Here is a 25,888-nt window from a genome sequence, read left to right on the forward strand (position 1 = left end):
TTTCTAGGCACTAGTATCCCATCCAGGAGAATAGCTTGGGAAGCTTCTCTCATTTCTGGCATAAAAGACAAAAGGCCTTTGTATCTTAATTTAAAATGTACTCACAAAACCCTCAAGTTCCAGAAACAACCATTAATAGCTTCTCCGGGTAAAAGCTCACTTTCAAAATAACTAATACATGTAACTGGAACCAGGTTTGACTGTTCTCATGAGCACACTCGTGCCCATTGTGGGTTGGATAAGAAGCATGCAAGTGATAGCATGGCGAACTATGCATTCCCTTGCAACTAAGTGGTATTAACATGTTACCTGGAGAAAGTAAGATAGTTGCTCTGCCGCAAAGATTTCAGGGATTACTGTCGAGACACAAAACTGCTCAGAGTTCTTTCTTGAGCAATACAGAAGCAAGTTTTGGAACCTCTTAAAGCCTAAATGGCTTGAAAGGCTGCATGTCTGTATCTATTTGTAACTTGAGAGTATGTGAACCTTTGGACTCTGAAATCAGCCTTGTGTATAAGGGTTGCTTTGTGTATCTCAAAGATAAAGGAAGACTGCTGTGTCTTCCTTTGCTGGTGAGTATTTCCTGCTGGATATGTGAAGACTTGTATTCAGAGTATTGTGGAGGCTGCTCAGTCCTGGAAAAGCTGCTGTGCTGAAGAGAGTTACTAACCTTACTAATGCAGAGGTACTGGTTTTGTACAGTTAAGCATGTCTGGCATGCCAAGTAACTACTATTTATGTTGGGGCTCTCTCTATCTAGTCGAAAGTTGGAGGAAGCAAACCTGCTGGGGGAGACTTTGGAGAAGTTCTCAACTCTGCTGCCAATGCCAGTGCCACAGAAACTATTGCAGAACAGACAGAGGAGGAGACCCACTGAAATTCCTGCCTGTCCTGCTACCCACTGCCAGATACTGCAAGCAAAAACCAAGCACACTTGTAACATTCTCTGCGCTCTTTCCACCAGATGTGCTTTTATGTAGCACGTAGTTATTTTACCAGATTAACTGATACCAAGCTTGTTTGTGGGTTCAAAATATTTTTGAAACTAAAATACATTGTGTGGGGTTTTGTGTGGGAAGGGGAATTTTTATGCCTTTCAAGCATTTAAAGGACTTACCTGTAATTTAAAGGCAACCTTTAAAATATAGCAATGAAAAAAAACAACTCTTTTGAGAAGTTAATTATACTGTACAGATACTGTGGATACATAATTTCTTTTCATCTGTAACTACTGCTCAACTTAATCATTATGAATCTACTGCTGCTGCCAAACTGAAGCTTGTTACTTCTCTCCCTTGTGATTATTTCAGTTGAGTGTTGCCTGCAAGGGACACTGGACTAGGAGGAAGGATCGCTCCTAGCTAAAGAAAGGACTTCCATTTCAGCAGGCTTTACACAAGTTATAACAGGATCACACATGAGTAGCAATGTACTGTCTTATGAGCATGTTCCTCATACAGCAGATGTGGATGGGTAACACAGAACATCTGAGATTTACCCATTTATCTGTGCATCGTCCACGTAGGAAACTTCTGACCAATGCCAATGGAAGCAAGATGCCTCATCGTGCTGGTTTGGTTCAGTCCCCATAACATTTTCAGTCTTGTTTTTTGCACAGGATGTCAGTGTGGTTTGGTAACACACTTCTGAAGGTTTGACCAGTTGTGAATAGATTCATCTTCACTCACATGTGGTGGTGTCTCATTGATACTAACAAAGCGTAGACTGCAAGAATAAGCCTGAGCACAGAAGTGGTTCTTTTTTAGGCATCAAGAGCATTGCTCCTAAACTCTAACATTGCTTCCCTTGTAGGCTGAGCCTTGAAAACATCTGCTACACTGTCTTACTGTTTTCATGCGTTGAAGGCCTGTACCTCTAGCAGCACCCATATCCCTGTTCATGACCCCAGAAATCTGTTTTGAGAGGTGTACAATGTCATCGCTCAGCATAGCTCTCTTACAAGATCTGTCCTCCTACATGTTGTTTTATCTGCTGTACTCCTCAAATTTCTTGTGTTTTGTACGTTTCTGGCACATGGTATCGGTGTGGTTAGAACTTTTTATCACTGCGCTTAGAACTGGATACAAGTTTTGCAACATTTGTGTGAAATCCGTAAAACTTCAACCACCGCAGATGTCTGGAGGGAAAAAAGTTGGCTCCTGACAACCTTGCTAGCATGTCAGATGTAGAATATATGCTTAATCACATGTGAGAAGCTTAATAAAAACCTGTATGTGAGGAATGTATTGTCCTGTGAATATGGAGGATAACCTAAATAAGTAAGGAAGTTTTCTTTCTAATTGAAACAGTCCTTGAAGTCTGGTTTCAGTGCTGATACTGGGGGGAATCTGCATGGCTGAGCTTGGCATTTCTGGAGAAGACTAAGGTTAGATTGCCTTCTAGTGGCTTACATAAAATTACAGAATCACAGACTTGTTAGGGTTGGAAGGGACCTCTGGAGGTCCAACCCCCCTGCCAAGTCAGGGTCACTTAGGTTTTGCAGGTTACACAGGTGTCCAGGCAGGTTTTAAATGTCTCCAGGGAGGGAGAATCCATTACCTGCCCGGCAGCCTGTTCCAGTGCTCTGCCACTGCATTAAATTAAACAGCCCTGATTACATTGTGAAGTTCAGAAAATGGGTTGAGATGTACCCTCAGCCTTTGACAGCTGCACCTTAGCAAAGGAAAGGAGAAGTGAATGGTACACAGTCTTACTCTTCCTCTGTTGGGTCAGTACCATGTAGAGCAGGTCTTTCTGGAACATGATCCTTGTTTTATGAGGTTTTTATTTATTTATCTGAGGAAGAGAAGGGTCATCTACTCCAGAGTTGAGCTCTCTGTGTTCTGAAGGAAGGTTTGGGTTTTTTTATGACCAAATGGCAGGATGATTTTACTGTAATACAGTATTACACTGAAGCTTTGCAGCTGCAGCCTCACATGAGCTTCAGCTGTGTCTTTCTCTGCCCACACCCTCCCTCCCCCGAGTGCAAGCGGCCTTGGGGTCACTTGGCCACTGAAGCTTTGCCTTCAGGGGTGGTGTGTTAATCACAGATCAGTGAAGAGGGAAAAGACCTCTTGAGATCATCTGACCTGTGACCGATCACCACCAAGTCAATCAGACCATGGCACCAAGTGGGGCACCCAAGGGAATGGCCTGAGGTGGTGTCAGGGGAAGTTTAGGTTGGATGTGAGGAGAAGATTCTTCATCCAGAGGGTGGTTGGGCACTGGAACAGGCTCCCTAGGGAAGTGGTCACAGCACCAAGCCTGATAGAGATCAAGAAGTGTTTGGACAATACTCTCAGGCACATGGTGTGACTGTTCGGGTTGGTTCTGTGCAGGGCCAGGAGTAGAACTCTATAATCCTTGTGGGTCCCTTCCAACTTGGCATGTTCTGTGATTCTGTGAAGTGCCACATCCGGTCTTTCTTTGAACACCTCCAGAGACAGTGACTCCACCATGTCCCTGGACAGCCAGTTCTTTTCGTGAAGAAATTCGCCCCGGTATCCATCCCCAGCCTTTCCTGCCTCAGTTCCTGGCCTTGTCCTCCCGTCCCGCCTCTGCTCCCTCTGCGCAGCGCGGCGCCCGCGTCTCTCACCCAACATGGCGCTGCCCGCCTCAGCCCCTCGCGCCGCGCCTGCGCTGGGGTGGCGGCTCCGCCCCCGGCAGCGATGGCGGCGCGGGGCTGGTCGCGGTTCGCGGTCCGGGTTGGGGCTCGGCAGTGTCGGGCGGCGGTGCCTCCGGTCCGCAGGGCCACTGGGGCCGCGCCGGGCGCCGCAGGGGCCCCCCCGCAGCGCAGGGAGCAGCGCCCGGGCAGCGGCACGGCAGGCTCTGGCCCCCAGCAGGTGAGGGCGCGGCGCGGTTGGGCCGAGGCAGCGTCCTCTACTCGGCCCCGGTGAGGCCACATGTGGAGCATTGTGTTCAGTTTTGGTCTCCACAGTTCAAGGAAGACAAGGAGCTTTGGAGCGCCACAAAGATGATGAGGGGTCTGGAGCATCTCTTACGAGGAGAGACTGCGGGAGCTGGGCATGTTTAGTCTGGAGAAGAGCAGACTGAGGGGATTCCGTCAGTACATATAAATATCTCAAAGATGACTGCCGAGAGGATGCGGCCAGACTCTATTCAGTGGGGTCCAGAGATAGGACGAGGAGCAGTGGCCGTAAACTGAACCACAAAATGTTTCACCTCAAAATGAGGAAGAACTTTACATTGAGGGTGTCAGAGCACTGGAACAGGCTGCCTAGGGAGGTCATGGAGCCTCCCTCTCTGGAGACGTTCAAAACCCACCTGGACAGGTTTCCGTGTAACCTGCTCTAGGTGACCCTGCCTTGTTGGGGGTTTGGACTAGATGATCTCTAGAGGTCCTTTCCAACCCTAACAATTCTGTGATTCTCTTTTCACTGCTTCACCCTGGGTAGTAAATAGGATGTGGAAAATCTTTAATTGACTGGGGTGGGTCAGGTCAAAGACCTGTTAGGCCAGTGCTCCAGAGACTTGTAGTGAAAATATAAAGACTCACATGAGTGAAACACCTGTAGAACTGTATATGTGTGAAAGCAGCAAAAGAAACAGGAGGACAGGGGTTGAAAGGATGCTGTATAATAATGTAGAAAACCACAGTTCTCCAGGAAGCTGTTGTCAGGAGTAAAACTGAAGATGATGGGCTTGGCAAGGCCTGCACTGATAAGCAGGAGCACGAATGATTCATCAAGAGCAGACCCTGCTCCTGAACTACAGCAGGAGGGCAACATGCCCGCGTCCCATACCTTATGTGCCATTTGCTTTCCTGTTCCTCCGCCATGAAAACAGTCATGGAGAGATAGTGAGCTGTAGGTCTGCTATTTATTGAGTCTGCACTAAGTAAAACACTGGAGCAAAGGACTAAACAACTGTTGAGTCCTGAAGGGTGTAAAACATTTGTCCAAAACTTAGTTCACCATTGCCAAACAGGGTCAGTGTTGGAGGTGCGGTGAGGCCTTGATAGCTGGGAACCTTCATCCTCGGTGTTGTATCCAAGTGGTATTTCTCCAAATGCTTGTCGGGGGTCTGTGGGTATGAGAATGTGAGTGGTTGGAACTTGGGAGACAGTGAGTGGTAAAATGAATTTAAAGATTTGTGAATAACCATCACTTTCTCTAGCAGTGCAGGGAGTTTTGTCATGCTGATTTTCCCTACACACTGTGACTGTGCCTGTTAGCAGACACGTAGGGAAACACGAAAAAGCTGTGTCTGTACTGACGTATCACACAAAATCTCTTCCAGGCTGAAAAGGCCTGACCTCTGATTATTCTTCAGGTGGAAGTGATTCTATGCTGCTCTTTATCCTTGACAGTCGTCTTTTTGTAACTTTTTTCAGTCCTATTTGCCCACACCAGTGGGATTACTTGGAGTGTGCCCAGTAGGATATGGAGATTAATGCTGTGAATTATTATTGCAGGACTGGTGTGGTAGTGGGCATGTAGAACTGGAAATGCCTGTCGCTGAATCCATGACCTGATATCCCAGATTACTGCACAATCTGTAATATTCTGTTTTCCATTGAAAATCCACATTATCAAAGCTGGCTGTGCAAAGATCAAAAGTTTGCCTAACCCAGGATGCTGGCTCAGGTGGTGTCCAGGGGGTTGTCCACAGAAGAATTTAGGAAGGGGATCACTTGATCCAGCTGTAGGAGATACTGAATGCTACCTTAGGGATTTGGGATCCCTACTGTAGGGATTTAGGAAGTTGATTTTCCCCCCTTTTTTATTTTTCTGTTAAAGTAAGAAGCTGGAAACATTTTTTCTTTTTCTGTCTACAAAGTCATCAAGCCTTTGAAGCTTCTTAACTAACTCAAATGTTGCATAGTATTCACAGCATCATTTCCAAGTGGAATTACATGTACAAATATAAAATAATGCAATACTAGAAATCAAGCTACGCATGAAAAATGAATATCCGGACTACAGCTTTGAATTTCACTTTGCTGAACTACTTTTTCACTGGAACCAGAGGAAGAAAAGTAACTTGCTTTGCATTGTCCCAGTGATGTTCGAAGCAGAACAAGGAGATGAAGATAATCATGACTCTGCTTTCATGCTGTTCTTAGCCCAGTTAGTTCTCTGTGAGCCTGGGTGTCATTGATGATTATTCACTGTTTGCTCTTTGAAGAGTGTGCACAAGAGGGAGTGGATTTTGGTGAGAATGAAGTGGCAGAGGAAAGTGGCATATTGAAATGAGGAAGATGAAAGGGATCTGACTTGCGGAGTAATCTGTTCATTTTGTGTGGTTTCCTTGAAATTACATTTTCACCACTTTTAACTGATTTTTGATTGCTATGAAGTGTGTTATTTGGTAAATAAACTTTCCCATAGTGGAGAGCAACCCTGGTGCTAGTGGGGCTCCCCTCATAAGAGGGTGCAGTGGCTCTAGCTGCATCCCCTTTCTGCATCAGCAGGATCTGCTCTTTCAAGCACGAGGAGTGTGGTCTTGCTTATCCCTTACCTGAGCCACAACATTCCTTATCTCATCTGGCAAATCAACAGGCCCAAAGCACTGCCTGGCTTTTGCTGTGCTTCACCCAGTATGAGCCAGAGGTGCTGTTTGGGTCCTTAATGTTTCTTGTTCTTTTGGGGAGAAGCTTGATAATGTTTCTGTACAGATTTCCTCTGCCAGCTGTTTTTCTTTCGTTTGTGGAACAGTGGCTTATTTTAGGCAGATATAAGTAAACTTGATAAATGGGCATGTCTTCAGATGATTCAAAAAGCATGATGATATTTTTCCTAAAACTCTTAAGTTTTTTGGGCACAGCAGTAATGTGTACTGCTGACCTTGCTTCAGAGTTGCCTGGTGGTGTCATGCTGCGTTGGTAACTTTTTAGGGGTTTGTTTTTGTGTTTTAGTTTTTATGTTCAGTTTACTGTTCTGTTACTGTTTTGCAAATAGTGAAATTTACAGAGCAGGCATGTAAATGTTGATTAAAATTGTTAAAAAGGTGGCAACTTGGTAAGCAAAATATTTTGATAGACCCACATGATATTTAACTTTGTCTACAGCAGACAGCTCAATTCTTACTGTTTTTTCCTTCTGCATTTTTATGATATGTAAGTTTTGCATTATAAACTGAACAACAACAGCAAAAACAAAAGTTTAAGGTTCTTTTAGAGGGACAGAAGGAAATGCTTTAGGTGTTACTTTTATTTACAGATTAAAGCTATCTGCCTAGCAAAATAGAAAACCTTGCCTTTTAGGAAGGATGTGATGCTTTTTGTTGATACAGGTAGAGAAATGGATCTTCAGCTGCGTTCTTCTCTCAGTTGCCAAAGTTCAAAGAAAATGTAAGAATGAAGTAACTACTTCAGAATAAATTCACGGTTTTGTGCACTAAATAGTGTAAAAATGTTTAAAATATGTGTGGTGAAGTCTGTCAAGTGTCTTTTTAGGTAGAAATGAGTTAGCACTGTGTTAGCTTTGCTGCTAGTCAGCAGCATGTGCCAACAGTGGGGTAAAGCTGCTCTGTTGGGACTTTTTACGTGACAGGGTGCAAACCATCAGGTGCGTGTCAGGGCGCGGTGACACGGACAGAAAGTTTTCCGTGTGCAGAAGCAGAGATGTGCAGCCTCTGGCTTGGCCAGGCCGCTGGTCCCAGCCGGGCAGAGATGCTGCCCCGAGGTTTGGGTGAACTTCCACTCCCGGCACAGCAGAGGGCACCCCTTGTTTTCAGATGTCGCAGGAAAAGCAGCACGTTTAAGAAATTTCCTGTTTAGTTCCTTGAATACCGTGTTTGAAGGGAAACCATTTATTAAGAAGAAACGTAACTGATTTTGTCTGAAGTTCCGATGGAGGGGACTGGGTTGGTATCAGTACATCATAATAACTAATTTCTAAAAGAGAGATATTAGAAATTATTCTTGCAGACATTTATATATTTTAAAATTTTCTTAGCCAGAGGTCCATTGCTGAAAGGATTCATAAATTTGAGGAAGGTGTCTGTATATTTAAATTTCTTATCACTATTTAAAAAATAAAAGATAAATATTCATAAAGAAAGAAAACAAAAAAAATATTTTAATAGGTCATATAAAGAGTTGACTTTATGTTTTAGGGGAGAGATTAAAAACTAAAACATGAAAGTGAGAATTTTAAAGGAATGTTATTACATTTCTGAAAGCTACGTGGAGATCCTTAAAAAGAATATGTAATTGTCATGCTTGAGCAGTATCTGGGCAACCTCAGTTTAAAATAATGTGTAACACTGGATGTTTTGAAATAAAATACTAAAATAAATCAGAATTATTTTAATGTAATTATTGGTGGAAAACTTTTCTCTCAATCTGTCTTCCCACCTAAGTTAACATTTAGAAGATGTTTATCCTGATGTTGTGGTTCTTTGACAGCAAAAACACTGATTTATAGTTAGTGCAATTATCATTTGCAATTTTCATGGTGTAATATTTCTTAGGACACCTGTAATCTTTGTGTGGATGCTTTGCTAGTGCTAATAAATAGCTTAAAAACATTTTTGGTTTGATTACAAATGTAACAGCACTCTATAAAACCTATGTGCCAAGCACAGAGGTTACTCTTTTAGGGGTAGATTACCATCTGGCCAGCATTCAAGTGCTGAAAACTGCTGACTAACTGAGCAGGACTTGCCAGTTGTGGGATTTGTGGGAGCTGGAATGGGTCATCTTTACCTGGAAGTTGCTCTTGGCTTGCTTTGCCAGATTGCAATTCTGCGTTTGAGAAACGTGGATTAATGTCTGCTCCTGCTGCGCTGTGAACACAGCCCGGTGCCTTTGGGTCTGTGCTAAATAAGGGCTGTGTCGCGGCATCGTCGCAGCTGGATCTGCTTGAAATGCTGGTTTGCGTTAAAGTAGGAATGAACCTGGTTGTCCTTCTTTTGACCTCTGTGAAGGAGCAGTTCTACCCTGTGAATGCTCTGGCTGAGGCACCAAAACTTGTCTCTTCTGACTTGGGTTTCTTCCAGCTGGAGGCACAGCTGGCCCTGTCGGAACACCTGCTTTGCGTATGACAGGAGTGCTGGCATGACAGGATTTTGTAAAGCTCACATAGTGTTGGAGCAACACTGTGAAATGGAGTAGACAGGACTTCTGATGTTGTTGGACAGCAGCAGAGAATGATGCATGCTGCCCCTTTGGAGGATTTAATTATAGTACAGTAAAATTGTCACCGCTGCCTATCACAGCAGTGTACTCAGGAACACAAATTCACGTGGGAAGGCCCTGGGCACCTTGCACAGCTCTGTCCTTGGTTGACATGAGGAAAATCACAGCTCTGGAGGAATTGTCTTCTGGAATTTGCTCCTTCAGATAGCTCTGGGTTGGTGACTGATTGCTTTGGCATTGCTGGAGGTCCGTGAGTGGTTATTGTTATCAACAGGATATTTACATCCACCGTTGCTGTGGGAGATCCCAGTTATTCTCATATTATGGCTATTGAAACAGCATCCTGTCCTCCAGGAACCTGGAAAAAAAGGGCCTGAAGTGATAAATGGAGAAAATGTCAGGCTGAAGATATGACAGTGCTGTTGTGTGGGATTACCAGTGTCCCATTCCAGCATGGCAACCTAAAATGCAAGGACACACATGTAATTGTTCAGAGAAACGATGCAGAGTTCTCCCTAAGCAGTCAAGCTGCACAGGCAGATGCTGGGCTCAAAACACCCTGGGCTGTTTTTTAGGACTCTGTGTGCTCATTTGATTTGATTTTCATTGTGACGTAATGCATGCAGTGATTCACCCACTTTCCCTGGTTTAGAGGCTAATGTTCTATTTTTTTGCTATAAAAATAATCCTTGAAAGATATATATAGATAAATACTTCATGTTTTAAATTATATATAGAAGTTGTTTAAAGAAAAATAAGCAGCTTTATTGTGACCAAATTACGTGCTATCTTATGTTGTGAAATAAAGTCATAGCTCAGTGTCATAAATGATCCACCTGTCTAGTCAACAGCATATTTTCAAAGCTGCATTTGAAATTCTTTATTAAAGTCTTGTTTTGCAGTTTCTGCACAGTGTATCCATTCAAAGTGTGAAGTTAACTGGAAAACTTTCCTTTAACTACAAACAGAAGTTGGCATTGAGTCAACCAGTGCAGCAGATTGTACATTTATAAGATTTGTTGGGTAAGCCTTGGTGGTTTGGGTAGCATTATAGTGTGTTAGCAATATGACTTTCTGCTTTCTGGTGTTTTAAATGGGCAGTTGATTGATGAAGAAGTTTCAAAAAAGGGTCTAGAAGCAGCAGAAAATTAATTTTCTTGATACAGCTGTTCTGGTCTTCCCCTGGTCAATATTATGCAGTGTACAAATCCTATTCCTGGGATCGTTTTTCTCTTTTGAGATCTGCATGATTCTACTTGAAAATTTTAATCATGAGAAACAAAGATTGTTTTCACCATGGTGTTTTACTGGTTAAGTTCTACGTGTATTTGGTTAATTGTTATTTGCATCTCTTTTAAAAATATGCTTAGTTCACAGTATTACATTGTTTGTTATTATGAGGACATTGTATATACAAATGTACACATTCAGGCATATTTTGTGTTTTCTGCACAGCTGAGATACTTTTAATTATAAGTTGTTCTGTATGCAAAAATAAATTAAGGTTTGGAATATGCTATATTCATCAGTCAGCATTGCAGTGACCATCAAAATATGGCACTTGATGGAAGGATGTTAATGGACACAAATTCACATCAAAATGTGTGATGAATCTTTCATTGTTTTTAAAATAGAAGTGTAATCCTTTCCTAATCTGCAATCAAAATATAATTTTAAACTATTTTTTAAAAAGTGTAATTTCAGTATGTGAGGTTGGCTTAAAAATTGTGTCTGTAGCCAAGCCAAATCTTCAGCCAGAGATTTACCCCAGAAAGCTTGTCTTTCAGATAGATTTGTGGACTTCAAAGTAGAGAAGTACCCTCTGCTGTCATGAGACCCTGCCTGGAGTACTCCATCTGGTTATGGGGTCCTCAGTAGCTGGAATGCAGAGCGTGTCCAGGGAAGGCCACAAATATGATCAGAGGGCTGGAACACCTCTCCTATGAAGACGAGCCTGGAGAAGAGAAGGCTCCAGGAAGACCTTGTTGTGTTCTTTCAACATTTAGAGGGCTTGTAAAAAGTCTCAATCTTTATTACTAGAGCCCGTAGTGATGGGATAAGGGGCAATGGTTTTAAACTGAAAGAGGGTAGATCTAGGTTGGACAAAAGGAAGAATGATGATGGTGGTGAGGCACTGAACAGGAAGCTGTGGATACCCCATCCCTGGAAGTGTTCAAGGCCAGATTGGACAGGGCTCTGAACAAGCTGGTCTAGTGGAAGGTGTCCCTGTCCATGGTGGGAAGGGTTAGGGCTGCATGATCTTTAAGGTCTGTTCCAGCCCAAACTGTTCTGTGAAAAAAGTGTCAATCGTAACATGTGTGTGTAAGAAAGCAACATCAGAGTTTCTATTCTAGTGTTACTTTTGGTGTTTTCTGTCTTTAGAGGGCAGCTTGGATATCCATTTAATGTAGCTATCTAAATGGGATTTCCTGGAGGCTTTTTTTTAGTATTATGATAGTTTACTTTGGACTAAATTCATAAATAAAGTAGGATATTCTTCATATTCCAGGGCTTATAGCTCAGCTGATTTCAAATGGATTGGCAAGAGCAGCTTTACGTCTGCCAGTTTACAACTAAGAACTAAGGTTTCAAATATTGTCAGATTGTACTCCCAGATATGCTGGGACACTGAGACTTCTAGCCCATTGTTTGCAGCAGTCACTACCAGATTTTACCTTCAAGTTGGCAGCGAGAGGGGAGAGACCTTAGCTTCTGTACCTGTGCTCCTTAAAGCCTAATCCTAAAGTATTAAAAAAGAAAGAATGTTCATGAAGAGGTCTTTACAAAGTACTGTTATGCTTGGACAGTAAATTAGTCACCAAAAATCCTAATATCTAGAGTGAAGTTAAAATGGTGCTTTATCGAAACACTTAGTTACCGCTTCTCATCAAGGGATGCTTAAATGCCTAATTTCAGTTTTTTACTTCCATCCTTTTTGACTGAGGAGTTTTATTTCGTTTGCTTTCTAAAATGAAACCACATTTCTTCACTGTGCTGAAGAGAATGTATGGATGTTCCTCTTTTGGTTGAAACAGCAGAAGTTTGCATTGCTTTCTGGTAGTTCTTTAGGGAAGCTTGTAGTTTTAAGATAGTGATGGGAAGTATCTCTGGAGTACACAAAGTTTTTGAAAGTAAATAAAAATTTAGTAAAGATAAGAATGAAAATACAGCATTCAATTTCCCTCATCCTCTTCTAGGCAAAAAAGAGCTGTTTCCCTTGTTTTTGCCATTCATAAAATCTGAGGTTTTTTCCCATCCAAATTTTAAAGATTTGGAGGAAAAACTTGTAGTGCACACTGTGTTCTTGAACACAAGTTTTGTAGTGCCATGTATTGAAAAGTGGTTGTGTTTTCTTCTCCTCTTGACTGCTTTCTTCAAAACTTACCTTTAAAAAGATGGGTACAGACACTACTTATATTTATTCCCAAACTATATAATTTGGAGTTTGTTGCCGTTGAGGGTGCACTTCAAGTCATACTCAAAGTGGACAGAAATGGAGGAATATGGTGTCTGCTGGAACTTTTAGTTATACTGATATTTCTTCTACTGGCCTGTAGATGTTAAATAATTCATATTAGATTAGTTATAACTAAAATAATTCCCTTATAGAATTCAGGTTATCATAATGTAACCTAGTGTGCAAGTGCTGTCTTTATAGAAATTTGGCCTTGTAACAATCTTTCCATAGAAAGTGATTCATAGGAACCTTTTTATAAGTATATTCTTGCTTACTAGCAGGGAGGCTTCCAGTTTTCTCCTTGATTGCTTTCAGAGCTCTTCTTTGTGAATTTGCAGTCATTAATATTAGATTTTTCCCTAAATTACTGCTTTGAATCACGAATCCTCATTTTATGCTTTTCTGTTTGCTTTTTTTCAGCTTTGTTCAATATTTAATCTTCAAAACCTTTTGTTAACAAGAAGTTTAAATTAGTTCTTCGCTTTAATCTGTTTGTATGAAATAAAATGGAAAAGTCTCTTGTTTAAAGGAAACTGAAGAGATCTTCCTTGTGTCTGTGGTTGCCCACTTTGGGTTGTAAACTGAATCTGTGGGGAAACAGCATAAACTTCAGTTGTTTGATATAGATTTTTTTTTTTTTAATGAGACAAAGCCTCAGGCTACTAAGCAGGGAGGAAAAAGAGCTATATTCTGGGGGGGAATAAATGCCAAACAGTGGACTTTAAAAATTATAACTCTAGTTATAACCAAACCAAGTCTTTGGCTATAACTGTGCTGTAAGTGGGATGATGTTCTGTTGCTTACGAGCCTTAGTAGGTGAATTTTATGGCTGTTGTATTTAGTTACGGTATGCTGGCTAAATCCTATGTCCTAGTTTATTCTTAGACAGCTCTAATATAGTTTTCCTGTTTTCTACTATGTTCATAGTTTCACCTGTCTTGTTCTAGCCGTAAACATTAGGAGTTTTTAAATAACAGCATTTTAAAATTTGCCTTGGTACATAGTGCAGAATTAAACATCAGCTTTCAAAAAAATTCCAAAATAGCCTTAGACATCTTTGAGTCACTGGAGCATCATGCTGATGTCTGTGGTTTGTGTTCTCCATATGTGAATGGCGTTTATTAGCTAGCAATTTGCAAACTGTCCTCCTGTAATGCCATATGAAATGAATTGCTGTTGGCAAATAAGAGCTTAACAAGTAATTTGGTACTTTTTACAAATGTTTGTCAAATAGTAGAATAGAGATGGAGAAGAGACGGTTCCTGTCTCTGCATTACTGTTCATATTAAAGTCCAAGTGATGCTCCTGATTCATATTTCATCTTAGATTTCTGATTTCATATAATCATAGAATGGCCTAGTTGGAAGTGACCTTAAAGATCAGCTAGATCCAACCCCCCTGCCGTGAGCAGAGACACCTTCCACTAGACCAGATTGCTCAGAGCCTCATCCATCCTGACCTTGAACACTTCCAGGGATGGGGCATCCACAGGTTCTCTGGGCAACCTGTTCCTCCAAGTACTACAAAATATAAGCAAGTCATATGCAGTATATTGCAAGTACAAGTATTTTGTTCCTCTTTATTGTTTACACATCTGTTGATAATAAGGAAGTAAGTGAGCTCCTGGCCTGCAGACCTGTAGCTTGTGAAAAAATAATGGTAGGCACAAGCCTTCTTTGAAGGAGTAGGTTGTATAATACTGTAGTTAGTAATGTTTATTGAGGCAATAAAATCCCTGATTACCGCTAGGCACAATGTTATGAACATGTTCAAAGTTAAAGGTAGATAAGGTACTTGAACTTATTTGGTTGAGGGGAGACTGAGAGCTGTCCATCTCAGCGATGAGTTAAAGGCATGAGGGCTAAAATTTGAGTGATTATATTCTGAGACCAGAATAAAATACATGGAACTTCTCAATAAAGAGTTATCAGCATTAGACCAAATAGTTTAATGTATAAAAAGAAGGCAGCACCTCGAGAAAGCACTTGAAGCTGTAATTGCTTGCATGCTTGTATGTTGAAATTTCAGTTGCTGTAGTCATATGTCAGTGCTCATAGTGCTCCTCCTGAGTCTTCAGCATTGTTTCTTGGGAGAACTTAAGTGTGCAAGGAGACCTTATTGGCGAAAACAAAGCTTGATGATTGTTCTTTGATGAATTCAGGAGAGTTTTTGAGTTGGCTATGCCTGTTGTGCTGCTTCTGGGTGAAAGGCCATCAACTGATGGATGTCACATTTTGCGGTACATTGTCAGAGTTGGTCCTGGTGTCTTTAAGGTGATATTCTTCTGCACAATGGAGTTTCGATTTGAGTAAAAAGTAGTAGAAGTACCCTAGAGAGGAAGAATAAGCTGCATGAATCATTATGAGCCGCTACCCTAGTAATGCCTGCGACACTTAAGAAATTCATGGGATTTAGGTTCATATTTAAGCAACAGTGCACACTTCTAGTAGTTCAAAGGTATGGAAAATTAAGGTCTGCTGGACTGGAAGAACATAGCGAAATTTCTGAGGTTGCTTGTTGAAATAAGTGCCTTATCAATTTATACTTGTTCAGTGGGTAGCTTAATATATTGGGGTTTGGTTTAATATTCTTTCTAGCAGGCTCCAAGTTGTCTTTCCTAAGTGAAATAGTACGTGTTGTCTCAGGAGTTGATCTGTTCAGACCCCTTGCAGGACAAACTTGGTTCAGGTTGTTCAGGGCCTTTTCCAGTCCTCTTTTTGGTATTCAAGCTGTTGGGGCCTTTAGCTATTGTGATATCCTACTAACCTGTTACTGCAAATCGTTTTTTCCATTTTGTTGTTTTATGTAACTAAACAGTTTCTTTGGGCAGAAAAATCTTTCTAACTATGGAAAACAGTGCTGAGGAAAACAAAATTTGACAGTTATAGAGGGTTGTGTTCTTTGTATGCTGCTTGATGTTTATGTCACTCACCCCTTAATTGTAGCAATCAGATTACCAATCTCCCATTTCTTCTCCGTGTCTCATCCATACATCTCACATTCCAGCATGCATGCTACTTGCCTTTGCAAGCAAACAGAAGGCACCAAGCCTGGGTTTTCAGATATTTTGCTCAGTGGGTGGGAAAGGACCTCCCTGCTTGTACAGTCATAGGCTTTGCTCCAGAAATAGTATGTTACATTCCTCTACTGGAGTTACTTCTTTTGCTTGGATCTTACTGGGGTTTAAATCTTTGACTTTTCCCACTCTCTGGTTAATATGTATCATCTTGGAGTTCCGTTATTGAAAGAGCTGTTGCTTTTTATTGAACTATGCGTGCAGAAAGGTGTCCAAATATTTGTGAAAAACTTTGAAACCCAGAAATTGGAAAATCAAATGAGTTAGGCATCTAAGAAGGAGGAGGTGAAAAAAGCCTTTATACTTCAGGTACTTGAAAAGAATATGCCATTTGTGCTTCTGAATTTTGTAATATTCTCTAGTTTTTGCAACTTGACATATTATCTGTGCATTATCTATCAGAACTGTGGGGTCAACTCTCCTTGAGAACCAGAGAAGTAGAGTGCTTAATAAAGTATGTTAACCCTTTATTATACAGTCTTACTGTTTTTCTGTGGGGCCCCCTGGTGGTCTAGTGGTTAGGATGCGGCGCTTTCACCGCCGCGGCCCGGGTTCGATTCCCGGTCAGAGAAGTCCCCCGGGCAGATGGAGCTCGTCAGCCCTGTAAGGCCATCCATCTAAGAGAAGGTCACTCTAAACAAACCTATGTCCTGAGGACCTCACTGCCACTGTCCAAGCTTGCTCGGCCCCGGCAGATGAACCTTAGGATTAAAGGGTGGGCTCAGCTCAGCGCACACTGTGTCTCACCTAAAAAATCCACTGCGCAGGCTCGAAGGGTAAAGACCTTTCCCAAATCTTCGTCCGCGAAGACTGGCCATACTGTTTTTCTGTAATGCTACTGTGGAGAATCCAGTTAAGGAGATTTAGAAATCGTAGAGGAAAGCACTCAAAATGTCATTAAATGCTTGAGATAAATTGCTGTTTAATGAGATCTCCTTTAGGTTATGCAGAAAACTGGAGAAAATACTGCATTTTGTCTCACTCTGTTTCTAGACTGTCCACAAAATAGTCCTTGATGGCAGTAACTAATGGCGTCTCTTGAGGATTCTTGTATATGTAAATTAGCTGTTTGTGCTCTTGAGAAGTTCCTCTCCAGGACGCAGAATAGAGAACACTGCAGACTTGTAGGCCTGTGATAGAATTCAAACCGATTCCCAATAGCTTCTTGGAAAATTTTCCACAATGAAGAATGGCAGAGGATTTCTTTGTACTTTAACATCTGTATTTTACTTAAATCTGAGTTCTAATAAGAAATGAGCACATCTGTCAGTGTGTAAAGATAGCACTTGTGTGTTCTGTGCAGAGATTATTTCACAGGCAAGTTTGCACATGGGAGAATTTTGTATCTGTATTTTTTCCTGTCAGGGAAATAAAGGAGAGGGTTGGTATTAACTAGAATGGACCATTTTTAGGTGATGAAAACAGGACATCCACAGGATATTAGTGTACTCATCTTCATGATGTGGAGATAAATAGTTGCTGCTTGTGAAGTTTTTTAAGTGTACAGAGCCTACCCAGTGTGCCATTGTATGAAGAGAACATGAATGAGGTGAATGCCATTTCACGGGTGTAACTGCCAAGAGATGAAGGAATTTACTTTGAATTGTATTAATTGCTTAGCAAAGAAATCTCAGTGTTGCTCAATGGCCATTACTAATGCCATCTTTGCAGATAACTTAGGAAAATCTCCTTCAAACCAAACTCAATTCTCTTGATCCTCTTTAGTAGCTCAGGCTTTTTCCAGATAATGTACGTGTAGGAAAAGGCAGTTCATTTGTAGTGCCTGATTTCAGTAGCATTCATTAAATTAGTTGAAACCATAGGTGGACTTCCTCATCTCCTGTTGAAATGTCCAAATAAAGTTTGTCTATGTGTTTGTCCATATATATCCTACAAACGATGTCACTTGCCTGCTCTGTATGTGGTGAGGGTTTTTTTGTTATTTTTGTTGTTTGGGTTTTTTTTAAGACTGATTTTTGTATTAGTTTGCCTTGCATTGAGGGATAACGGAAAATATTATGGGATGAAATGATAGTAGTCCTTGTCATCAGGAGTTTATATGTTGCTGCCATATTCTTACCTTTGCCCTTCAGTGGTAGACCACTGAATTTGCACTTTATTGTACCTTAGTTTCCCTTGAAACAGGTTTTGGTATTTCAATATGATGATTGATTTGTAAACTCCTTCCCAGACAGAGTCATTTTGAGGGGGATGTGAATGTTGAAATGTTTTCTTCTAGCTTACAATTTATACATTGATTTAAAGTTTTCTACTGCCCCCTTAATTAATATGATAAATCAAATTTAAATACTTCCTCTTACCGTTTCCACTGTGTTGTATTTTTTTTTCTTGGAGCACTTACAAATGCATCCTGTATAATTAATTTTCATGTATTTGAATTCAGACTGCATTGTGAAATTCAAACAATCCTATGTTTGGAACCTTATCTGATATTAGCTTTCCTGTGTAAAGTCCTACTGCTCTGTTGTGGTTTACCACTGCCAGATGCTCTTTCTGTGGTGTGTGTGCGTGTTGCACATTGTCCAGCCCTTGTCCTTGGGATGCCACATTTAACAGTTCCTGTTTCTGAAGCAGCAAATTTACCAGGTGTCAGATCTCCAACTTATGATTCCTGAGGCTATGTTCCATCAGAAAATTCGTGCTATTTGTGCCTTCCAGCAGAGCTGGAATTCAAAACTGTCTCATGTTTTGACTTCCCCAAGAATAAAAGTTTCCAAATGTACAAGTGGAAAATGATGGCATTATTCTCTGTTCATGTAAAGTATAGGTGGATTTTCAGCATCTGCTTGAAGTAATCAATGGGAAAGTGTGTTGCTGAAGCCAGCAGATCACTTGCTTGATTATTTTGTTCAGTTTAGCTCTTCTGCTGGTTCCAAAATAGTTTGAAATCTTGCACAAAGTAATTATTATCAGTTAATTACTGCTAAATGTGGGGAAAAATTAATAGGCTGTAATTTTTTCCATCTGTTTAGCCATCTATAATATGATTTCCTTAGATTCACCTTCAGGTAGGTATTGCTTCCAAAATGCTTCTCCCATTTCATTTGTTACTAGCAGAAGGTTTTTCTTATTATTGCTTTTCAAAGGCAGTAATCTTAAAAAGTGGTCAAATGTAGTTTATCAGGGAAAGTATATGTGAGATTGAGTCTCACTTTGATATAACTGGATGTTTTCACCTGGCATTCAGTGGGAAGCCTATGATAGTCAGCTTTCTCAGGTCACAGAACAGAGATCTCTTTCTCCATGAAGAATAGCAGGAGGAATTTATGTTCTCCCATTTTCTCAAAGCTCTGTGAGAAGAAACTGGCATTTTGTTTATTTAGTTACTTTGATTTTGTAGAGTGAAAAATGAAAGAAGTGATGGTTCAAATTTTTTTTTCTTTCATTTATTAGATTAGTCCTGGGCATGCTTTCTGCTTTTGCTGCCTTGGCAAAATGGTTTTGTTCTTTAAAATAATGATTTAAGTATTATTAATTTTTAAATAGTTGCATGAATAGCTGCAAAGTACTAATTCTGGTTTGGTTTTCACAGAGGAGATAACAAAGAGATGTGAAATGTTCTTTTCAGGAGCATCTCCTACATTTGGAATGCATTTTTAAATTAACTTACTTAACCAATAGTAGAACTTGCCGATGTTTCCAGGAGATGCACAGTGTGATGTTTTTCTATTACTCAATTAATAAAAGCTTTACCTTTAATGTGTAAAATGTTCGGAGATGGAGAAATGTACGAGATCCCTCCTTAGAAGTCTTGCTAAAAATGTACCATACACATGAAATCTTTACTTGTTATTCAATGAATCAAGCCTTTTTGTGTGTTACAAGTTTTATTTAATTCCTCCTTCGGATAGCACATTTTGTGAAATGCTTTTTCTTTTTTTTCTTATTTGTCTGTAGGTTTCTTCAGAAAAACCAGAATCCTTTGCATCCATGTTGAGACGCTCTCCTTTAATTCAGATGGGGCCTGCCAAAGATAAAATTGCTATTGGTCAAATATTCCATATTGTAGAAGATGATCTTTATATAGATTTTGGTGGCAAGTTTCACTGTGTGTGCAAAAGACCAGAAGTTGATGGAAAGTAAGTAATAAAGTTACGGTAGGTGATTAACATATGTGAATAACACAGTGAAATGCTTAGCCAAAGGGACTTGACCGTTCTGGACTGAGCTTAGATAGATTGTATGAATCTTGTGGTTTAAACTGTGGAAGATAACATATTGTGCAGAATGAAAGTATGATCACAAACAGATCTGTGTAGCTCAGACATCATTGTCTGGAATGGAGGTTCCTTTGCACATTTGCTTTATCGTTATCTACATTATTCCAACTTATGATGGTCAAAGGAAGTTACTGGGTGTTTTGTCACTGAAGAAAAGAGAAATAATTATCATCAGAGTTGTTAAAACAAGCACTGTTTATTGAAATCCTTGTGAGTTTTGTGGATGTGGAACTTTAATCCCATGTAAATTGCTTCTTAGGCAGGAGCTATCTATGCTAAATATGTAAACATGAGGTGACCTATTGGGGAGTTTGCATGTTATTTGTGATAATATGGTTCATAGCAGATGATCAGTGCTAATGTGGTCAAATATTCCATATTGTAGCAGGTGACTTTATATAGATTTTGGCATAAAGTTTCACTGTGTCCTGAGGTAGAACAACTGTGGTGGAACTAGAACAGCTACACTCGAGAATACAGTAGTTAGAGAGCTAAAAGATAAGGAAGCAATGAATCCTAGTGGAAATAGTATTTATAAACTTTCTTGACTGTCTTTAGCATGTTATGATTATATGTTTTTCAAAGATCTCTTGTCTATTTAATTTGTCTGCAGGTTACTTTAGCACCTAGTTTTTAATACGTAGGCAAAATACCATATTTTTGCATTCATAGCATCAGAATATTTTAGTCCATCTCTTTTCCCTCTTTTTTCCCTGAGAGAGGAGGAGCATCTTTATTGATCTGCAACATCACTGGTTCTAAAACATTAAATACAATTCCCGTTATAATCAGTTCTGAAATAGCTGATTTAACAGAAAGAGATTTAACAAAAATAATTGCACGTTTGTGTGCAAATCTGTGATAGTATTTTATCAGAGCATTTTTGTACTCAACTTCCTTTTTTTGACAGGTCTGTGACTTTCAAAGCAAGTGTGATTGATATCCCAGGATGAACTGAGTCCTTTTTGCCTGTCAAATTTGGCAGCAGATGAAGATTTTCTTAGTCTTTTGCTGCTGCTGTACTGATGAAACCCTTTTTGCTCTTTGCATCTCGTTAATGCTAAATTGAGATGAGCTTTGCCTTTCTCAAGGCCATTCTTGCATGCCTGAGGAGTTCTTCTATATTAATCTCAATCTATGACCATTCATTTTGGTTTTGTGGTAGAGTTCAAACTGAAGCTCCCTATTCAGCTGCAGGAGCCTTCTGCCAGGCCTGCTCAACTTCTGCACCTTAGGAAGGACCCTTCTAGAGCATTGAGGAGTTTGTCCTTATAGTCAGTGACTTCTGGGCACTTTATCACGTCGGGACAGCTTCTTCTCTTCCCTGAATAGTCCAAAGTCTACTGTTCTGAAGCCCACATCTCTCTTCTGCCACTTGCCTTTCTCACTTTCCTTCGGTGTTTAAGCTCTCATTGGTGGTCACTGCAGCTGAGGCTGGCATCAGCTACGATGTGCCCAAGCAGCTCTTACCTGCCCGTGAGTGAACGTGTCCAGCAGAAGACCTGCCCTGCTTGGGCTGTCTGGCACCGCTGGTAAGAAAAGGTCACCAGGGCACTCGCTCTGGTTGCTCCCTCCCTCTGTGTTTGTTTTTGCTTGAGCAGACCTAAGGACATTTGAAGTCCCCCATGAGAATCAAGACCTGCAATTGTGAGGTGGCTTCTGATTGTTTGAATGAGGCTTCATCTGCTCCTTAGAGTCTCTTGGTGCACACTTTGGTGCGTTTGGAAGGCAATAGCTGCTTTTGATCACCAGCATAAAGGTCAAACTAGAGTATCTTCTACCAAAGCTTGAAAGTAACTGGGTAGAATTTGCAGTGTGTATTTAGATCTGTGCCAGTTTACACTGGTGACTGCAGTAACGTTTTTGTTACTGTTATTTCTGTTAATTCACTTGCTGACAAAAGTGACTGTATCACCATATTGTACATGCATGTAACCAGTAGAACCGTTTACTGTTTTGCTTGCAAAATGTTTATTGTTAGTGCCAAGGAGAAGAACAGGCATTTTAATTTACAGATAACAGATGATTTTTTGGAGACCATCAGTTCAGGACGGAAGAACCAGATTTAATCTTCAGACATGGAAATTCATGATACCATTTTTGTGAAGTCAGTCTTGAACGTGGCTCTTTAGTACCCGTATTCCGATACTGATTTTCAGTTTTATTGTACTGTCTTTTCAGGTTTTTGGCAACACCTCCAAAATATTAGTTTAACATTTTTAGAGGAAAAAAACCCTCTCTTGCCATTTATGTAAGGAAGTATCTTGTGAGGACATGTGCTTTTGATATTTCCTTGGTCATTTTGCTTTTTTCTCACCAGAAGTCAACTATTTTCATGATACTGTAATAAAATTTTCTTTCTCTTATATGATGTCCTGTGCTCTTTGAAAGTGCTACAGGTTACTTGAAAAGCATCAAAAAGTCTGCAAGAGGTTCTTGTCTGTAAAACTTGTTATCTTAAACTGCTCAGTCTGATTCCTAACAGTTGTGATTTCTTGGAATGTCCACATGAAAGACCCTGGTGTGCTACCACCATGTGGCCATAAAAAAGGATTCCACCCTAAAGACTGTCTTGAGTAAAAACGTGACTATGAAAAAAGGTGTCCCTCACTTGGAAAATTTAAAGTAGCTCCATAAATACATTTTTTCCATCAGTTCTACTAAAAGAAATGTCAACCTTTAAAACAAACAACAAACAAACAAACCACCACAAACTTTAAGTAAAAGAAACCTTAGAACAGTACTGATGCAAAATTTAAACTGAATAAGCATTTGAAGAATCTGCTAGCCATTTTTGTTTGTTTCTCATTGATTGTTTTCCTTCTTTGGGAAAGCTGTTTTATAGAATTGCTATCAGTATTGGTGGTATTGATACTGGAAGAATACATCAGCTTAGTTAGAGATGAAGCATATTGTTGGTAAAATTTCACTGGGGTCAGGCAAGAGTGTATTTGATTACAAATTTCAGCAGTGTTTTATTTTGGATTTATTTCATGTGTCAGGAGTATTTATTGCCATTACAAGTTCAAAATTGCATGTAATAGATGCTGGACTTATTAAAGATATACTATAATTAGTAAGAACATGTTTCTTGATACAGTTTGACTTAAATGCTGTATTAAATTTGCATTTTATGCCAAGAGCATAGCAATTCTGTTAAGTATCCAAAGTTTATACAAATGAAAAAGTATCTGTAGGAAAGTAAGGTTCCTTTGCAGCTATGGGAAGAAACTGGTATATTTTTTTCTTTCTTTTAACATGCAGAGGAAATGAAGTCCTAAAGAAGAAGGTATCTGTCTTATATCTCCAAATGAGCAACAACTTAATCCACGGCAAAAAGGTGCTGTTACAACCTGCTTCTGCCATTATCAGATGGAATTCCTAAGAAGCAGAAAATACGGGAAGGAACTGTGCTGACACTGCCTCTTGCATGGTCCGCACCTGTACTCTTAATGACCAATTCCCATCAAAAGCACAATGGCTTTCAGCAATTTTCTAAAATGTAGGATTGCAGGACCAGCTTCCAAAGAGGATTAAACTGCACCTCTCCATGCCAGTGTAATGGAGCTTTATTTTCAAAGACTGCTGTAACCCTCCAGCAACTCCAGTATTATCAGGCTGTAGGATCAGAAAGATACTTCCTTTATGCTTGAGTATGCAGCTGGTGCAGGGATTTCCAGTATATCCTGTGGCAATTTTACTTGACACCTTTTATACAGTGTGTATTTGCCAAACTTAAATAGTAGAGAAGGGAAGAAATCATTTGATGCCGACTGTGATTTAGAACGTGACAGCTTAATGAGCATCATAAAATATTACCTAATGCTGTTTCTGCAAATTGTATCAAAATATTTACTCTGTTTGAATGACTGCCAAGGTGAATTTTATTTGGGAAACATTTTAAATTCTTCTCTTTGTTCTATTTTTAAAATATTTTGTAGATAAGGGCAGAAGGGAATCCAATTTAAAATAATATATCTTTTTAGATTAGGTAATATGAATAAGGCTGGTTGATTTCTAGCATATTCATTTTATTAAGACAGTCTTAAATTTAATTGATACTGACATAAAAGAACTTGTAAAAAAAGAAATAGAGGTCCATGGAGAGAAACGCTGTTCAGGGGGAAGGATTTCAATAAGACACCTTTTGGTTTAGTTCCAGTTTGTGTAGTAAACAAAGTCCCTGTGTGTTACCCTGGAGGGTGAGTTTGGAATTAACTACTCCATTTTGATGCCACGTGAATATGTTTCTTCAACACTGAGTGCATCTCAGCCAGCCTGAGCTGCCTCACACAAAGCATCTTGCTCTGGGTATGTGGCAAAGGTACCTGCACAAGGAAAGATGTCGGTGTGGTAAATGCACTCTTTGCTTGCTGAACCCTTGTTTTCCTGACTGTTACGTATGTCATGGTGCAAGATTACTCTGGAAAGGTTTGGAGAGATGATGTTGAAGACATAACCTTTCTAACTTTCCTTCAAAATTAAATGGAGACCAGACAAATGTCAGGGTGCTGGACTGATAGAGAGACCCAGCATCCAGCTCCCATCCCCAAGGCCTTTACTTTCTTTGCCAGAGGAATCACAGGCATAAAATTAATGTTCAGCCTGGTGTCTGTGACTAACTGGGAGCAAAATCTCTGAGAAGTAGTATGGGCCACTACAGGATACGTATCTGGTGGCAGTGGAGAGACTTAATGATGGTTTCCTTAGAGTGTGTATTTCTTCCCTGTCCTGTACTGCTGCTGACTGCAGTAGTGCTGCTCTGGCAGCCTGGCACATCCTACAGCTTTCATGTCAAGCTTTGAATGTTGATGGAACCATTACTGCTAAAAAAAAGAGGTAATGTGATATATAGAGGAAACATATCTTGCTGTAGTAATGCTGGTTTTAGTTGTACATGTTTGTTTTTACAGTGGTCTACTTCCTTCTTGCTGTCTTTTGCCAGCAAAATAGCATTTATGTGTAATGCGTAATTCTTGAGGGGAAAGAAAGTAATTGCTAACCAGCAGTACAAGTAATACAGTAAATGGTGCTTTGACAAGGACAGTTTTCAAACTTGTGCTGATGCAGAAGAAAACAGGTCATAAGAAAGAGACTGGAAACCTATAGACACTTAGTGATTTTTTTTTTTTAAATTATAAATGCATGTTGAAGTTACTGATGAAATGCACGTGATACTGGGTTAGTGTCCAAAATTGCTTCTGATTTTTGTGACGTAGTCTTGCGTAGAAAAGGCTCAAGGTCCTCTGAGGAATATTTTTTTAACTCCCACTTTCAGTAAGCTCATTCCCATGAACACAGTAACTACACTAGTAGAATTTTCTCATTCTCTCTGTGTGTTCAAATTGTTGCTGGTAGCTCATTGGCATTAAATTGGTGCTCTCCTACTTCCCTGCTTCCCTTCTGTTAGGTTTTCATTCCCAGCAAGTCAATCTTTTTCTTACCAGTCTGTCTAGTAATAACCTAACAGTAGAAAAACTCTTATAAGAAAATGGAGAAAATGTGTAACCAGTTTCTTACAGGGAATGTGTTATCTTCCTTCCTTCCATCATCATTTTCTGCCATTGCCTCATTCATGTGCTCCATTGCTAAATATTTGCACTCCTTTCAGGTTCATTCTCCGTATTATTGTTTTCAATACTGATTGTTAATATATATTTCCAATGTAAATATAACATAGATTTCTAACTAATTACAGTTTTATATTATTATATCTATTCAGTATTATAGAAGTTAGTAAGTCTTTTTTAGCTTACATATTATTGCTCAGCTTTTTACCAATATTTTACCACTGAACTGTTAGAGTTTGCAGTTCTGTTGTGTCTTAAGCAGTCACCAGGTTTTAGAGGTGGCTGTATTGCAGCAGTATATAATATGTACCTTCTATTAATACTTTTGGAAAGTTTTATAATTTTTGCTCATTTATACATAATGAAAGCAGAAATTACAAAACTTACTAAAATACTTATGTATATAGTCTTATTTAGTCAACATCAATAGTTACCTGTCCT

At 39.9% G+C, this 25,888-nt stretch overlaps 2 protein-coding genes across 7 annotated transcripts in view; both read left to right on the plus strand.

Moving 5' to 3' along the window:
• The window catches only part of TPD52 (tumor protein D52), a 41,107-nt gene extending 38,865 nt beyond the window's left edge, over positions 1-2,242 (plus strand). For all 6 annotated transcript variants that reach the window (XM_032681752.1, XM_032681743.1, XM_032681736.1 and 3 more), the window contains one exon: positions 761-2,242. In XM_032681752.1, the coding sequence (XP_032537643.1) occupies positions 761-877 (117 nt within the window). In that variant the 3' untranslated portion in view covers positions 878-2,242. The remainder of the gene's footprint in view (positions 1-760) is intronic.
• Positions 2,243-3,648: 1,406 nt separating this feature from the next.
• The window catches only part of MRPS28 (mitochondrial ribosomal protein S28), a 78,595-nt gene continuing 56,355 nt past the window's right edge, over positions 3,649-25,888 (plus strand). Inside the window, exons 1-2 of the mRNA XM_032681766.1 lie at positions 3,649-3,842; positions 19,555-19,736. Of these exons, the coding sequence (XP_032537657.1) occupies positions 3,669-3,842; positions 19,555-19,736 (356 nt within the window). The 5' untranslated portion in view covers positions 3,649-3,668. The remainder of the gene's footprint in view (positions 3,843-19,554; positions 19,737-25,888) is intronic.

Source organism: Chiroxiphia lanceolata, chromosome 1 (genome assembly GCF_009829145.1).
Source record: "Chiroxiphia lanceolata isolate bChiLan1 chromosome 1, bChiLan1.pri, whole genome shotgun sequence".
NCBI lineage: Eukaryota > Metazoa > Chordata > Aves > Passeriformes > Pipridae > Chiroxiphia > Chiroxiphia lanceolata.